The sequence below is a fragment of the Vombatus ursinus genome, unplaced genomic scaffold, assembly GCF_900497805.2.
Source record: "Vombatus ursinus unplaced genomic scaffold, bare-nosed wombat genome assembly UNPS02003292.1, whole genome shotgun sequence".
Taxonomy (NCBI): Eukaryota; Metazoa; Chordata; class Mammalia; order Diprotodontia; family Vombatidae; genus Vombatus; species Vombatus ursinus.
The window spans coordinates 2,161,295-2,179,021 of NW_020943070.1; the positions used below are offsets into that span (position 1 = coordinate 2,161,295).

The 17,727-nt window shown below is 50.2% G+C and overlaps 1 protein-coding gene across 1 annotated transcript in view; it reads right to left on the reverse strand.

Moving 5' to 3' along the window:
* Positions 1-17,727, reverse strand: part of CACNA1I (calcium voltage-gated channel subunit alpha1 I) — a 220,582-nt gene that overhangs the window by 37,743 nt on the left and 165,112 nt on the right. The window contains 7 exon segments of the mRNA XM_027871198.1: positions 2,026-2,115; positions 5,868-5,993; positions 9,540-9,666; positions 9,917-10,101; positions 11,944-12,012; positions 12,664-12,787; positions 14,363-14,463. Of these exon segments, the coding sequence (XP_027726999.1) occupies positions 2,026-2,115; positions 5,868-5,993; positions 9,540-9,666; positions 9,917-10,101; positions 11,944-12,012; positions 12,664-12,787; positions 14,363-14,463 (822 nt within the window).

The following is a 17,727-nucleotide window of genomic DNA, read 5'->3' on the forward strand; positions in this document are numbered from 1 at the left end:
GAGCGGGGCTGAGCACAAGCAAAACTGTGACCCTTATCTTCAGTACTGGCCCCTTTAGACATCTGTTGCTGGTGTATCCCAACTCTAGGTTGACTCTTCTTGGGCCAACGCTCTTATGAGACCTCCAGACCTGCAGGGCATGGCCCTTTATCCAAGACACTAAAAATTATCATCTTATATCCCCTTACTCTGTCTTCCAAGATATCCAAGGGGACAACCAGCTCACTTGTGTCAATGATCTGTGCTCATGGGAAAGGGCAAAGGAAGAAGGGAGATCATCTACTAAGGGGTACCTCCTTCTCCCTCTTAGATAATATCTGTGTAGCCTACAAGTGGTTTCTGACCTATCTAATGACCTATCTAATCCAAAAGAGAGGGGAGAAGCATTGTGACAAGTTCATAGGAAAGCTATCTGGGGAAAGAAGGGGCTTTGGGATCTCCTCCCATCATGCTAAGTAGGTTGCCCTTTATTACATCAATGGACAGGGCTATTCCATATTTGTCAAGACTCTCCTTTCCATTTCTTATGTAACAATTAAGTCAGATTTCTATCCATCTGTCTTCTTCATTCTGTCCCCTGCCTTCTCTGTGCCTTTTAAGGCTCATGCCATCCAGGTGCCACATCTGGAATGGACTTCCTTCACCCCCATTTATTGAACTCCAAGCCCTGATTCTGATTTCACCTCCTCCATGAAGCCTTCCCCGATCAAGTAACAGCAATTGCTTCACGTTTGCATTTCTCCTAGTCCTTTGCTGGGTTTCCCTTTGCAGGCATCTTACTCTTCCTTGTATCATAGTTGTTTGAAGGGCAATGTGGTACAGTAGGGAAGCATTGGAATTGAGGTCAAAAGACCTGGATTGTTTGAGGTCTGGTTCCAGTACTTAATAGCTGTGTGGCCATAGGCAAATGACCTAATCTCTCTGAATCCAATGACCTTGTCTTTGAAATAGGACTAATGATTCTTGTATTACCATTATGGCTGTTCTGATGAAAACATTTTATAAGTCAATAAATGCTCTAGAACTTTGAGGTATTTACTGTATCATCATTACCTGTTGCCCCCTTCCATCCATCATTAGCCAAAATGATAACTAGGATGGAGTAATCAGCACTTACCCGAGGGTGCTGACATTTAAGAGGGCAGGCTTCTTGCCCCATTGAGAAGGACCTCATACCTCCAGACTGCACCAAAGCCTCCCTGGATATAAAATGTGTCTGCCTCCACCTTCCCGCCTGGGACTTGAGCCACCAGTCCTGACCATGCCCTTCTCCTGGGACCCCATGTCCAATTTGCCACACATCACTGTTAGGATGTTCTGGCTTTACCCTGGGTCAGAAGGAGACAACCACTATAGTCCCTTCTCCCACTCCTTTCCCCTCCCTCACCCCATTTGTCTCCTGGCCCGACCCCCAGCCTCATCCTGGAGGATCATCCAGTGTATGAGAGGCCACAGTCCAGATTCTTTGGGGGATGGGCATGTCCTTCTCCAGCATGACCATACCTGTTTGGCATAGGCTACATGAGGTAGTGGTTCACATGAAGCCACCCATGGTAACAGCAAAGGTGAAGCTTGGAGCCCAGCAACCTAAGGGAGTGTCCCAGAGCCTTGGTGCAGGCCAGGGGAGCCAAAGAGAACTCCGGTCCGAATGGGTCTGCTCCGCTTTCTTCCTTAGCAGCACAACCTCCCCCGCAGCTGTCTGGCTCCCATTCATCCCCCACCCCACCCCCAGCTCCCCCAGGTGCCGCGATCACTAGTTGTGGTTCTGCCACCAGTGTAGAAGCCCACTGAGGGCAAAGACAATCTCCTACCCAGCTCATTATTCCCCACGCTGAAGACAAGGTTTGGGTTAGACCGGGTTGGGTTTTCTGTTTGTTTGTGTGTGTGTGTGTGTGGGAGCATCTAATAAACACTGGTTGACTTGAATGTCAAAAACACAGCTCACCTCCTTGTCCTCCTGCTTACCCCACCCCTCCTCCTTCTTACCCTTCACCTCCAAGCTTCACGGCAGGGGAGACACACTACCTGCTGGTCAACAGCCACCGCATCCAGCCCGTTGTACATGATGTTGACCCAGCCATCTTTGGAGGCCAAGACGAAGAGGGACATCAAGGCCTGGAACAAAGGGAGAGAGGACCGCAGGTCTAGATTTAGGAGGGCCCACACGAACCACTGCGTCCAACCTCCTCCACTTTACAGATGAGGAAACTGAGGCCCAGGGTGGTTAAGTGACTTTCCCAAGGTCACCCAGGTTGTAGAGCCAGAAAGGGACCCCAAAGGCCATCCAGTCCAACCTCCTCCATTTTACAGATGAGGAAACTGAGGCCCAGGGTGGTTAAGTGATTTTCCCAAGGTCACCCAGGTTGAATGGTAAGTGTAGAGCCAGAAAGGGACCCCAAAGGCCATCCAGTCCAATCTCCTCCGTTTTACAGATGAGGAAACTGAGGCCCCAAAAGGTTAACCTACTTACCCTGGATCACGTATAGGTAAGATCAAGGGTCTAGAACCAGAAGGGACCTTAGAGGCCAAGTAGTTCAAACCCTAAGCAAGGCTCAAGAAGTAAAGCGACTTGTCCAGCATCGCCCAGCTTGTTAGAGGAAGACTTGGAGCGAGCACCCAACTCTGATTCCCCAATCGCTCGCTCTCTGCCCTGCTCTGCCTCCAAACCGGACAGGTCCAGCCACTCGGGGCGAGAATGCCGGCCCAGCCCTGCTCCTGATTCCTCGGACGTGTCCACTGTTCTCCAGCAGTCCTGCACCTTGCACCTCCCTCTCCCCCAGGGCCCCTCCTCTGAGGCGTGGTATCCTTCTAAGGACCTGCCCTTGAGGAAAGGCCCAAGTCAGTGGGCGCTCACCCTCCTCTCCTGGCTCTTGTCCTGATTCTCAGTGTTTCTCTAACTCGCCCCCTTTGGGGATCTCCTACCTACCCCTCCCCTCATCTTCAGCTCCCTCTTAAGTGTTATCCCATTAGACTCCTTGAGTAAGGGAATGACTTTCTTTTTGCTTATCTTCTATTCCCAGAACTTAGTATATTGCCTGGCACATAGTAAGTGTTTAATTAATGATCTGTCTGTGTCTAACTATTCATCTATTTACCTATCTATCTACTTATCTGTCTATCTACTTATCTACCTAGGTATCTATTTACCCATCTACTTATCTATTTGTCTAACTCTCTATCTATCTAGGTATCTATTTATTTACCTATTTATATCTATGTGTCTATTTGTCTATCTATTTTATCTATTCTATCTATCTATCTACTTATCTACCTAGGTATCTATTTATCTATCTACTCATCTAACTATCTAGCTATTTGTCTATCTAGGTATCTATTTATTTAACTATCTACTTATCTATCTATGTGTCTGTCTATCTACCTAGGTATCTGTTTATCTGTCTTATCTATTTGTCTGTCTGTCTATCTATTTATCCAAGTATCTATTTATTTATCTACATATCTATCTATGTGTCTATCTGTCTGTCTACTTATCTATCTACCTATGTATGTATCTATTTTTCTACCTATCTCCCTATGTATGTAAGTATGTATCTATGTATTTAGCATGACATAGTTCTAGGTACCACAGCCTTCTTTGAAAACGAGGGTTCCAGAGCACCAGCCTGTCCTCCGTAGGCTGTGCTGCCCAAGGTCCATCCTGCCCTGGACTGAGTCACTGGGCCTGAGCAAGCTGGAGTCCGCACAGCAGGGTGGGCAGGGCGGCTGAGATGTAGGGACGCTCCAAGGCAGCCGCTGTAAAGGCCACCAGCCTCTTCCAAGCTGTAGAACATGCAAGCTTAGAGGAAGGTGTTTGCTGCTCGTGTTTGAGATTAATCCCCTACCAGGGCTTGTGGGGAAGCTTATAGTGCTGGAAGAAGAGAAGAGCCAGGTGGCTGTGGGCCTGGGGTATTCCTGGGTGTCTCTCCAAGTGTGCCTGTGGGTGTGCTCCTCCTGTGCTGTGTTTTCCAGGAAAGTCTTATGTGCTGGGCCAGGCTGCCGATCCACCCTGGAGCTGAGGCGCTAACACCAAAGGAACTGGGAGTGCTGAGTCTGTAGTGAGGGTAACCACAGCCATCCACCTGACACTCCCTCCTCCCGAGGGCATGTTAGCATCAGGGGTCACGAGAACCTGACAGCCAGAGGCCATGGGACCCTGACGTTCAGAGACAGCACGTCCCTGAGAGCTAGAGGTCAGGAGACCCTTGAAGACAGAGGTCATAGGACCCTCACATTTAGAGGTCATAGGCCCCTGCCAGAGGCAGCAAGTCTCCAATGGGCTCTGTCAGTCAGAGACTGCCCTTTAAAGTGGGACAAAACATGGGGCCAAATATGCTTTCTTAGTTCATCAAATAGTAAGAGAGAAAAGAGGCTGGGATCTGCCTTCTGAACTTCTGTGGAGTACAGACAGGGGTCCTTGGGATGAGTGATTTTGACCTTGGAGGGCACGATCACTCATTCTGTCATCTCCAGCCCCGGGGCTACTCGGCTAAATGAACATGGTGCTCTGCAAAGCTCTCCCCCGTTCACCATGCTCAGTCACCATGCCTTCCTCCAGAGTCAGGGCAGGGGGACTCAGTCACAGCCACTGACATTCCGTTCATCCCTGACCGCGGTTTCCCAGCAATCTTCAAGAGTGTGGTCCCCAAGGGTAAGATGAGAACATTAATAACAGTGGGGTTCAGGAATGGCATCACAGAGGAGGAGGAATCTGAGCTAAATTTTGAAAGAAGACAGATTTCAAGACTCGGAGGTGAGGGGGAAGGGCATTCCAGACACGGGCAACAGCTTGAGCAAAGGCATGGTGGTTGGAGATGTGAGCGAGAAGTAGAAGGTAGGACAGTTTGGTTGAGATATCGAGCATGCAGGACTCTACAGGTGTGCGAGAGGGAGTGCCATGAAATCAGTCTGGAAAGGGGGTGGGTACCAAATTGTGGAGAGCTTTTGATGCCAGGCTGAGGATTTCCCATTTTATGCTAGAGACAATAGGGAGCTAGTGAAGATTCTAGAGCTGGATAGTTACACGGTCAGATCTATATAAGAGGAAGTTTGGCATCTGCAGATGGAATGGAGAAGGGAGACACTAGGAGCAGAGTGAACAGGTAGAAGACTGATGCTATAACAGTCCAGGTGAGAATGAGTCCAAGCAAGAGTGCTGTGAGCCTGAGCGGAGAAAAGGGATGGGATCTCACAGCTCATGGTATCTGGAAAGCACTTTCTGCTCTTCCAAGAAGGTCCTCCTTTAGCGCTCATTTTGAGGTAGATAGGATACCCCATTATAGGTTTTTCCCAGATAGGGAAACTGAGGCTTACTAGACCCCAATCTCCCCAAAGGCAAAGATAATGCCTTATTTATCCTACGCTAGTGCTCTAAACATCATCACATTTATTGAATGAATATTGAGTGGAGCCCAGACGTTAAAGTGATTTATCCAAGGTCACAGGATCTCAGGGCTAATCCAGCCTGAGCAGGAACCTCCCTGACATCCAACAAAGTACAATCTGGCATCTGCTTAAAGATGCCCACTGAGGGGAAGCCTGCTCACTCCCTAGAGCTCCCGTCTCACTTCTGGACAGCTCTGATCGTGGGAAGGTTTTCCTCGTGTCCATGATAAAGCTGTTTCTCTTCAAACTGCACCTCCTGCCCCCAGTACCACCATTGCTTCTAATTCTGCCTTCTGGGAATGCAGCCTTATCCCCCTCTCACATGACAGACTCTCAGAGCCTCGAACACAGTGCTCATTGCCCCCTGAGCCTTCCCGGCCCCTTCTGCCGATCCTCGGATGGCCTGGTTTCCAGTCGTCTCCCCCCGTGTGGTGGTGGAGTGAGGGCTGATCCCTGCGTCTCCCCCTCCCCCTGGGGCTGCTCACCTGGCCCAGGTTGTCAAAGTTGTACTTGTGGTGCACCCAGCGGTAGTTGGCGGCCACGCAGTCAGAGCGGTTGGTGATGTTCCGTATGTCAACCCCGAGGCAATGGTAAAACTTCCCCTTGAAGAGCTGAGGGGGAATGACCAGAGGATCAGAGACAGAGCAGCAGCCCACCCTGGAAATCTGAAAAAGGACTTGCCCAAGGTCATACAGGTGGTGCCTGACAGAGGCCCAGGTCCTCCGACTCCAAATATCCACATATTGGGATGGGGTGGGAAGAGAAGATGACAAAGTGAGACAGTGTGGGGTGGTGGAAAGAGCCTTGGGCTGAAGCAAGAGGCCTGAGTTCAAATTCTGGCCTTGCCAATTACTAGCTGTGTGACCTGGGGCAAGCCTCCTAACCTCTCTGGGCCTTGATTTCCTCATCTATGAAATGTTGGACCAGGAAACTTCAGCCCTAGCAGCACAGAACAATCATAAGATCATGGATTTAGAGGTGGACAGGACCTCAGAGGCTGATCCCACCCCCTCATTTTACACATGAGGAAACTGAGGCAAGCAGAGGTTAGGTGACGAGCCCCAGGCCACGCAGCTAGTAAGTGTCTGAGGCTGGATTTGAACTCAGGTCCTCCTGGCTGCAGCTCCACTGTGCTGTCCACTGAGCTATCTTGCTTCCTCTGGGGTTTCTCTACAGATTCCCCAGAGTCTGGGGAGGTCCAAGGTAAGCTCTGAGGGACAAAGTGAAGGAGGGAGTGAAAAGGGAAGATCCAGAGAAACCCAGGGACGTCAGACACTGGGCTTCAAAGCTGCAGATCTCTGGGGCGAGAACTCTGACTCTAGTATCCTCGACAGGGAAAATATGGCGAGAAGAGGAAGGGGAAGGTTTGAAGCCTGGGTGCCTGGGGCCTGCATGGGTCGCTGCATACTTGAGTGGAGAGAAAACAATTTCTCCTCCAGAAAAACCGCAAACAGGCACGAAGCAGCCGCCTTCCCAGTCCCTTCCTCGGCGGCCAATGGCCTGCCCAGCGGCACCCGCTCCACGAGTAGTGGATGGGCGGGCACGTGGGCCCCAGGATCCGTGCTACGGCCTATCTATAGCTCACTCTGTGAGAGGCAAGAAACACCCACTCTCTGTGTTCTTCTGCGGCAGAATCCCAAAATAAAGAGCCAGCAGAAGGAAAAAAATATCATTGTGGGTGGACTTGGGCTTGTGAAGCAGGGCTGGTTGCGCCACAGAGGATCCAGCCTCAGCATAGGACCCTTCCCCCCAGGCTGTCCAGACCCTGCCACCCTGGCCTGGGGCCTCTCTCATCGATGGTGCTCGCCCTGAGTGGGGTTAGTAGGGTCCTCGGGATGGCCAGGGCGTCCCCTGCCTCCTCTCTTTTCTCCGCCAGTTACCACTTGGAACACTGCGCCTGTGACCTCCCACCTATTCCTAGAATCCCCAAATGTCCGGTCTGGAAGGGCTACCATGGGTCATCTCATCCCAGCCCAATCTGAGCAGGAATTCATTACGAAAAGTGACATGGTACCATCAAAAGGGTCATGAGGACCGGGATTCGAAGCCAGTTACTGACTGAGTGAGCTTAGGCAGGACAATCTCCCTGGGCCTCAGTTTCCTCCTCTGTAAAATGGGGGAATTAGACCTAGATGACCTTTAACGTCCCTTCTACTTCTAAATCTATGATTCAGGCTAAATGTTTAATGTTTAATCCATCAGGATGTATTTATTAAGTACCTACTGTGTATGGGAATCTGTGTTGGGCACTGGTGGCCACAAAGAAAAAATATGACCAGTTCCTGCCTTCCAAGAGCCTCCATTCATCTCCAATAAAAAGGCCCAGAATGTTGGAGCTGGAGGGAACCTTGGAGGAGGAGGTGTCCCAGCCCTGCTCCTGTTGAACCTACATGAACCATAATCCCCCCCCATTTCATAACTATTAATATTATAGCTATAAACCCCACGCAATTCTCAAAAATGATGAGTCGCAGAGAAGTTGCCAACCTGCCCTGGGAGAGGGTTTCCCTCATCCCTACAGGTGTGAAAAAGTCTCTGTCCCTAGTCCTGATCCCGTAAGCCCTGTAGGGTACCATGAGGCAATTTAACAGGGTAAATGAGAAACCGAACCCATTAAATTACACTGCCTAGGACACAGTATCGATCAAACAATTAATGAGCATTAATTAAGGGCATGGATTTCCACCCTACCCCATAGTCCAGGGGCAATGACATCTGTCTAGGAGGCAGGGAAGGGTGGGGTTTGCCCAGGCCTAGGAGGTTGGGCAGTAGTTCAGCCCTCCAGGATGAGGTGACCGGCCAGGAAGTGACAGGGCAGGACCCAAGCTCGGGTCTTCTCGCCCTAAGTCCAGGGCTCAATGTCACTTGACCATGGGTCCTGTCTCCTCCATCAAATTGGAGGCTCCCAGAGGAGGGGCTCAGGAAGCATGACTGTGTTCCAGGGACCACGGCAAAGGCAAAAAGGAAATGGTCTGTGCCCTCAAGGAGCTGGAGACTGGCCAGTGGCTTCTCACCTCGGCATTCAAGGCTCTTGACAGCCTGGCCCCACCCTCCCTGTCCACTTGGCTTCCCATTATTTCTCTGTGCTCCAGTGGGGCTGGGCTCCGAGCCTTCCTTGGGCAGCTCTCCTGTCGAAGGCCTCCGGCCCTTCGTCCCTGTATACAGGTGCCTCCCTGTCCTTGCAGCCCAGCATGGAGAACACCACCATCTCTGCCCAGTCCCCTCTACCCCACTTCTGAGGACTGAGCAGACTCTTCTGGAAACATCATCTCCACCTCTTCTCCACTGAAAACCGGGCTCTGCTCCTGGAACCAGTCTGGGCTTCCATGGGCCAGTTTTGACCCCATCCCACCTGGCTGCAGGCCTCCCTGGTGCTCTCCAGCCATCTCCTCCACCCTGACACCAGCGCCAGTCTGCCCCCTCAGCACCCTGCTTTCCATCTCTCATTCATTTGGTGCGTCCTCCATTAAAACCTAAGCCTCTTGAGAGCAGGAACTTGCTTGATTGTGTATGTATCTTCAGTACTTAGCACAGTACTGCCCCATAATAAGCACTTACAAAATTCTCCCTCTCCCTCCCTTCTTTCTCTTCTTCCTCTCTCTCTCTCTCTCTCTCTCCCCCCTCCCTCCCTCTTCCTTCCTCTCCTCTCTCTCTCTTCTCCTTGAAGTCTTCCCTCCTCCTCACCCAGCAGGCAATGATTCCTCCCTCGTGAGATTTCATAGCCCTGTGCACTCTTCCCATGTACTTAAAGATAGAATGTAAGCTCCGTGAGGGCAGGAATGGTGTCATTTTTGTCTTTTCAGCTCCAATGCCTAGCACAGTGCCTGGCACACAGTAGGCTCTTTTAAAATGCTTATAAATTAACTGATTAGTTGATCTCATTCTAAGATGGTATCCCAGATTTTATTTCCTCTTGGCCCACCCTTTTCACAGGTACTGAGCCCCAAGGCATGAGAATACCAGTATTTTTTAAAGATTACAAGATTTGTAGTCAGAGGACCTAAATTTAAATCATGCCTGTGTGGCAAACCAGCCCACGTCCCTGAGCCTCAGCGTCAGCTGTAAAATGATTAGATCAGGTTAGGCCTCTCAGGTCTCCCCCATCTGCTATCACCCAGTGGTGCACAGCCAGCCCCCTATGTACTGCAGCCACTCACCTGCACTCCCAGGATGCCGAAGATGATGAAGAAGGCGCAGCAGATGAGGACAATGTTTCCAATGGGTTTGAGGGATGAGATCAGCGTCTCCACCACGAGCTTCAGCCCTGGGGCACGGCTGATGACCCTGCAGTTGTGTGTCAAGATGGGGGCAGCTAAGAATGGGGGAAGGCTCTCCCTGGAGTTTACCCAGCCCACCCTCATGGCATAGAGTCACAGGTGTAGACCAGATTTTATAAATGAAGAAACTGAGGCTGAAGGAGGCCAGGCACCTGCTGGTACCTTGTACTAACTAGATTTGGCACCGGGGGCTCCCTGGGAATGGCTGGTGGGGCAGGAAGTAGAGGACACGAGAGGGTGACCAAGGGTTTCCTCACCTGAGCGGGCGAAGGGTCCGGAGGAGGCGGAGGACCCGGAGGACCCCAAGGATGGTGGCTCCTCCTGCAGAGGCCACAGAGACCACGATGTCAACGAGGGACACGAAGACCAGGAAACCATCTAAGATGTTCCAGCTGCTCCGGAGGTAGGCCTGCTCCCCAAAATACAGGCCCAGGGAGACCACCTGGCAAAGGCATGAAGGGACACAGCGACAAAGGCAGGGACGTCACAGAACCTCACAACTCTAAGGGCCCTCAGAGGGCATCTGCTCCAACCCATGACCCAACACGAATTATCCCCTGGATCATTAGGAGCTGTCCAGCATTTGCATGAAGACCACAGTGATGGCGATAGAGAGTTCACTGCTTCTGGAGGCAGCCCCTTCCACCTTGGGGCAGCTCCCATCATGGGGCATCATTCCTTAACTCAAGCCTGAAATAGTCTCTTTGTGACTTCCCCACAGGGCTCCCGGTTCTGCCCTCAGGGACCAGGCACCTCTTCACATGATAAGTCTTTACATACTTGTGGAGAGCCATCACACCCCCTGACTTTTCGCTTCTCCAGGCTGGACACCCCTGGAGGTCAGAAATCTGGGATTCAGAAGCCCTCTGCTCCTTCCTTCCTCACATGCTGTGAGCACAAGTCTCCGGTACAAAGAATCCTAAGCACTTTCTGAACTCCCATCCTGATCTACCTGAGGGAAATAATGGCAAAAGTAATAACAGCTGGCTTTTCTATAGGGCAAAGCACTTTACATTTGATCCCAATAATAATCCTGGGAGGTAGGTGCTATTACTATCCCAGTTTTATAGATGAGAAAATGGAGGCCTAGAGAGATTAAGTGACTTGCCCAGGGTGACACAGCTAGGAAGAATCTGATACAAGATCTGAACTCAGATCTTCCTAGTACCTTATCTACTGTACCACCTAGCTGCTTCCTCAGGAGGTGGGGAGCAATAATTATTAGCCCTGTTACCCATATGGGGAAGTTGATGCATAGGGCATTGAGTAGAAGCTAGGTATCCTAGTGTTTATGTGTGATGGTCCTGGGTGCCTAGGACTGAGGCACACAAAAGATGAATGAGGAACAATTCAGTATCTGTTGTTAAGGACACAGTTGTTGTTTATCTTGTTACATAGAACCCTTCCTTCCCGCCCTCTGCACATTCTGTGCCCAAGATTTTGACATCTCAGAGCATGCCCTGGTGGACAAGACTTTTCTCCAGGGAAACCCAAACACCCACACAGGAAAACATCCTAGCTACCAGACACCCTGGAGACGCCCTACTCTGCCCCAGCATCATTTCATCTGCCCTGTCTTCTCCCTTCTCCCCAGTCACCTGATTCAGACCCCACAACATAAAGGCCAGTTTAAGGAACACCAGCCCAGAGATCCAGACTAGCCTTGACGGTACATGCTGCAGGCAAAGCCTTCAGAGACATGACAGTGCTCTCATTAGGACCATGGACAGCAGCTTCTGCCTACCTGCTCTGCAAGCCAAATGTCCCTCTACCTTGATGATGCTAACACTAGGCCAGCCCCTTTACCACTATATAACAATGTGGCTCTGGCTCTGCCTCTGTCTAGATGGAACACCCCCTGGTTCCAAGGGCAACTTCTATGCCATGGGGGAGCTGAGGAACCAGAGGAGATGACAGAGACACAGCTAATGTAATTTGGGGGTAGGGGAGAATCCTGTTCCCAAATACCTCTCACCCCTGTTTTATATGCTTACCACATCTTTCAGTAGAGTGGGGGACAGGAGGGAACCTTTTATTTTGTTCTTTGGAGCAAAGGCTTAAAATTCAAATGTCCCCGACATTGGAAACCCAGTGGCTGAAATTCGTACTAAGGTGCAAATGACTGATGCTAGATCCTTTGCTGAGAACAAGGTGGGATGTACAGATGAGGGAGGGAACACAAGGGTAGCAGTTTATCCATGGGCACAGAAAGAGGGTCAAGAAATAAACCAGCTTAGGGAAGAGCCATTCCTAGGTGACAGAATGCTTGGACTGTGCAACCTACCTTTAGTGTCATCTCTCCAACAAAGATGGCGGTGAAGATGTAGTTGGACACAGTGAGGAATATCCGCTCCTGGGAAGAGAAAAGGGGATAAAACTGGGCCCAGGGAGGGCCTCCGAGCTCTCTTCTTTCCCTGTTCTCATCCTTGTGATAATCCCATCATTCTTTCCAACATGCCATGCTAATATTCTCCTCGCTCTACCGTACCACTCCAACTTCATTATCCCCTTTGTCTGTCCTGGATGGATCTCAGGCCATCTTCATCCCACACTGTAGCCCAGGGTCCCTTCACAAGCCCCATCTCCATTCCCTGTTAGGGCGTGGGAGAGGGTGTTAGCATAAGCTGGGCCTGAGTTCAATTGCTCTTGATAGGAAATCATAAGATCCTAGGTCTCAGGCTGGAGAGGACCTCAGACATCATCAAGTACAAGCCCCTCATTTGACAGAGGAGGAAACTGAGGCCAAGAATGGTGACGCATCTTGCTCAAGGTCACATAGGGAGGAAGGAGCAGAGGTGGGATTTCTGACTCCAAAGTGAGTGCTTTCTACTTTACCCCACCATACATGGTCACCTCACATAGTTACAAAGCAGCAGAGCCAGGGTCTAAGTCCAGATTTCCTGACCCCAGATGCTGTGCTTTTTTCCTGGAAGGGCCTCACCCCAGCCCCAGCCCCCCCATCCCACCAGGTGCCCAGCCCCACCCCTGGATGGGCCCCACTCACAGTGCTGCCGGCCTCTATCTGGGGTCTCTCCAAGGCGATGGTGATACAGTTGAGGAAGATAAAAGCCAGGACAACATAGTCAAAGAGCTTGTGGGTGATAATGGTTTGGCAGAGGACCCGGAACCTGGGAGGAGATAGATGCCCTCCACCTCAGCCTCTCTCTCCCAGGCCTGGGCCTGAGCATGCTGGGCAGTGGGAAGGAGGGGACCAGGGCATAATGAGGGAAACTATCTTGGGACAGAAAGCATGGGCCCAGAGAAAATGGCCACGGACCCCATGATGGGCTCTCTACATTCTTGGGGTGAAACTGCCTCACTGAAAACCCATGCTGATCCAGTACCCCAGTCTAGCTTCCCAGGTCACACTTACTCCTAGAGTGGGCTCAGGGAGATGCCCTCTCCTCCAAAAAGTTTTCCCTGATCTCACAATCATAAGGGACCTCAGGGGGCACCGTGGCTGAACAAGAATCCCTTAGATAATACCCCTGACTTTGGGGGCCAGCCAGTCATTGCTTGAAGACCACCAGCAAGGCAGAGACAAAAATGTTCACCACCTCCTCCAGTCTTCCTAAAGCTCTCTGGAGTTCTCCTTCACCCCACTGCTTCCCTCCTTGTATTGTATCATCCTTACAAGTCCAAGTACATGTATCCACGCACATGCACACACACACAAACATACATGCACACATGCATGCACATACATGTACACATATATGGGTGTATATGCACATGCACACGTACAAACAAATACACGTATGCACGCACCCCTATCAATCAACAAGCACGTCCTGTCTCTGTGTGACCTTGGCCAATCACTTAACCTCTCTGGGCTTGATTTTCCTCATCTGTAAAATGGTTGGGGGTTGTACTAGGTTGCCTCTAAGGCCCTTCCAAATCCAGATCTATGATCCATTTATTTAGCCCCTACTGGGTGCCAGAGTGCTTCAGCCACATAGTAGGTGCTTAATAAATGCTGTCTGGTAGCTTGAGTAATCAGTTCAAGGTTGGTACTAAGGGCATTTTCATCTTCATCTCTCCAGCACCCAGTGCGGGGTGTAGGCACCTAGGAAACATTTGTGGAACTGAATTGCACTGTCTGCCCCAGGTTGGAGGTAACAGCAATAGGTAACATTAGGTTCAGGGTTTTAGAGCTAGGAGGGAAGCTTAGAGAGTGTCTAGTCCAACCTACTCATTTAACAAAAGAAGAGACTGAGGCTGAGACACACCGGGGGAGGGGGGGAGAGGGAAGGCTGGGATTTGAACTCTGGCTCCCTGGCTCCATAACCCAAATGTACCATCCCACTGCCCCCCACTTGACTGAAATAGACCTTTACGGTTTTCGGAGTCTGACATCTCTCACTTGGCCTAAGCCTCATGACAAACCAGTGAGGTGGGTACCGCAGGAATCAGACCTGGCCTGAGATCTCATTGATATAGGGAACTCCCAGGTGAGGACAGTCCCGCTATCAGTGTGGGTAGGCACCCTCTCTACAGTCTTAGAGAGTTATCTGGATTTGGCCAAATGAGTCAGAGGCAGCACTTGAGCTGAGTCTCCTTGGCTTTGAGACCAGCTCTATCCACTAGGCCATGGTGTGCCCTCCAGGTAAGGTAACATCTGGGTCCAGCCCCCATGGCTCCTCACTCCCCTCCCCCATGGCCCAGATGCTTCCCCTCCCCTTCCCAGTCCAGTGGTCACCCACCTGTTCTCAGGAGAGAAGAGGTAGACAGACCAGTCGTCCCTGATCTCACACCAGTCAGGCTTGTAAACATCAATCATCTTCCGGATTCGGAAACACAGGCTCTGTTGGGGGTAGGAGGGTGAGAGGGCCAAGGGAGGGGCAATGTGAGACCCCGTCCTCCCGGCTCCTTCTCTCATACCTCACCTCTGGGTTGTCCTGGTTGGTAAGAACCAAAATAGACCGGCCCCCTCCCCTGCTGCTAATGGCATTCATGGGCTGCAAGACCACCTATCAGCAGTCTCATCTTCTCAAACATGGCAGACATCCGAAGATGGCGGCTGCCAAATGTGCTCAGGGGGGCACCACCATCCCTTTTCAGCATCACGTGCTGGGGCCCCCATTTCAGGTCCTTATGTGCTTCTATCTAGTGCAACTAAGTCTCCCCAGGAAGACTGTAAGCTCTCTGAGAGCAAGGATTATGTCTCTTCCCTCCTTTTTCCGCCCTCAGTCTCCTTCAAGTGTGCCTACCTAGGGCACAGTGATGACTGAATCCACAGTAATGGACTGATCGGCAGTCCCTAATATCAGCTCTGGGAGGCTCATTTCTGGAATCGGAGTAGATTCTAAGCTCCCTGAGGGCAGGGAGACTTCTGTTTGTTCATCTCGGTGTACTCAGTGCCTGGATGAGAGAATCCGGACCTGGGATTCCATCAGTGTAGAAATGCCCTCCTTTGACACAGATTTATGGCTCATTTGGAACTGATCATTATCCACTACAGCAAGGCCTCCTCTGTCTCCTTCACCATAGGAGGTTCTTAATAAATCTAGGGTGCGTCCTAAATCTGAAGCAAGTAGATTTTAAAAAGTTCAGAGGAAAGATAAGAAGAATCTCATGGAGTTAAATGTTTCAGGAGAAATCAGCCCAGGAGGGATGAGACATTCTAGAATGAAATTTCAAAGAAACAAAGGGAATCAATTCCAATGAGGGGGGAAAATGGGATTGGTCTTAAGAGTCAGATGTAGACGCATAGGAAGCTCGCCAGCCAGTTAAGATTCTAAAACCAGCAAGAGACTCTAATGACAACAGAAGGGGTAGGCTTTTCTTAAGCAGCACTGGGAAGAAAAGGGGTACAGCTTTTGTTTGAGATGGATGGGACAATGATATGGAAAAAAAGGCAGCCAGGGGAATGACATTTGCATAGGGAATGGTAGAACAAAAAATGATTAGCAGGAAGCTGATACCCAAGATAGGCAAGGAGAAAGGAAGAGAACATTCAGCCACCCTTGATAAATTCAAGACCCCTGATTCACCAAAGTTTTAAAAACAAATGTGAAAAATACATGCAACTGGGAAATAAGATATACAGGCAATGGAGTATAGAAATCTATCCTGCCCTATAGGAAAATAGAAGGGGAAGGGGATAAGAAAAGGGAGTTGATAGAAGAGAGGGTGGATCAGGGGAAAGGGCATTCAGAATGCACGCCATCTTGGGGAGGGGGAAGGGGAGAGATGGGGAGAAAATTTGGAACTCAAGATCTTGTGGAAGTGAATGTTGAAAACTAAATTAATTTGAAAAAAAAGACCTCTGGTTCAGATGTATAATGAAAGAGCTGGTAGATATGATGATTAGGTCATCATCAGTGATATTTGAAAGATCCTGGAAAATGGAAGAGGGATCACAAGAACTGGATAAGGGGAAATGTCCTCCACCAAATTTCTTTTTCTTTTTTTTTTTGCTAGGCAGTCGGGGTTAAGTGACTTGCCCAAGGTCACACAGCTAGTTAAGTGTCAAGTGTCTGAGGACAGATTTGAACAAAGTTTCATCTGATTCCAAGGCCAGAGCTCTATCCACTGTGCCTGGTTGGTAAGAACCAAAATAGACCGGCCCCCTCCCCTGCTGCTAATGGCATTCATGGGCTGCAAGACCACCTATCAGCAGTCTCATCTTCTCAAACATGGCAGACATCTGAAGATGGCGGCCACCTCGCTGCCCGCCCCCACCAAATTTCAAAATTGAGATGACCATAGAACTAGCAAACTCTAAGCCAATTCTAGGATGGCTGTAGGTAAAGATGTGTTCATCTGACTTGCAGAGGACACTAAGCTAAAAGGGACAGCTAACATGGCGGATGACAGAGACAGGATCCAATAAGATCACTACAAAGAACATTGGGCTGAAACTAATCACCTGGTATTCAATCAGGATAAATATTAAGTCTTACATCTGAGTATAAAAACTCAACATCAGAAGTCTAAGAAGAGCACCGGCCCTGAAGTCAGGAGGACCTGAGTTCAAATCCGGCCTCAGACCAAACACTTGATACTTACTAGCTGTGTGACCCTGGGCAAGTCACTTAACCCCAATTGCCTTTAAAAAAAAAAAAAGAAGTCTAAGATGCAGGTGGCATGGTTGGACAGCGGCTGTTCTGAAGAAATCTGAGGGTCTGAGTGGACTGCAAGCCACATGAGTTGTCAGCTTGCTAATTCAATTTTGAGTTGCACTAAGAGAAGCCTAGAGAGGTGAGGGCCCCTCACCTGGGCTCTGCCATCATCAGGCCTCCTCTGGAGCCTCGTGTTCAGTTCCAGGAGCCAAGGTTTAAGAAGGACATTTATAAGCTGGAGCTGAGGATCACAGAGGAAGCAACCAGGAGGTGAAGGGCCTTTAGACAGTCTCCTATGAAGATTAGTTAAAGGAACTGGACCTGTTCAGCCTGGAGAAAGTGGGCTTGGGGGGGGGGGCGGTAAGAGGTGCCATCATGGGGAGGAGAGATCGTGGAACCAGGGGCAATGGGGGAGGGAAAGCTGCAAAGAGGAAATGGAGCCTTCAGAGCCATGGTGGGAGGGGCTGCCTGGAGCGGGGGAGGGGTTCTTCCCTTCCTGGAGGTCTTCAAGTGAACATCAGACAACCACTTGTCAGGTGGGTTATAGTAGGGGTTCTTTTGGTGTGGGGGCTGGACCAGGTGGCCCCTTCCAATTCCCAAGTTCTGTGATTCTGCAAAATGTGGAATCAGGGTCAGAAGACCCAAGTTCAAATCAAGGAGGAGAAATGAGAACCATAGAATTCAGAGGTGGGAGGGAGCTTAGAATAGGGAATGTCAGAGCTAGGAAGGGCCTTAGAATAGGGAATGTCAGAGCTTTGAGGGAGCCTTAGAACTAGGAATGTCAGAACTGGGAGGGAGCTTAGAACAGGGAATGTCAGAGTTGGGAGGGGGCTTAGAACAAGGAATGTTAGAACTGGGAGGAGGCTTAGAACAGAGAATGCTAGAGTTTTGAGGGGGCCTTAGAACTGGGAATGTCAGAACTTGGAGGGAGCTTAGAACAGGGAATGTCAGAGCTGTGAGGGGGCTTAGAACAAGGGATGTCAGAGCTGGGAGGGGGCTTAGAA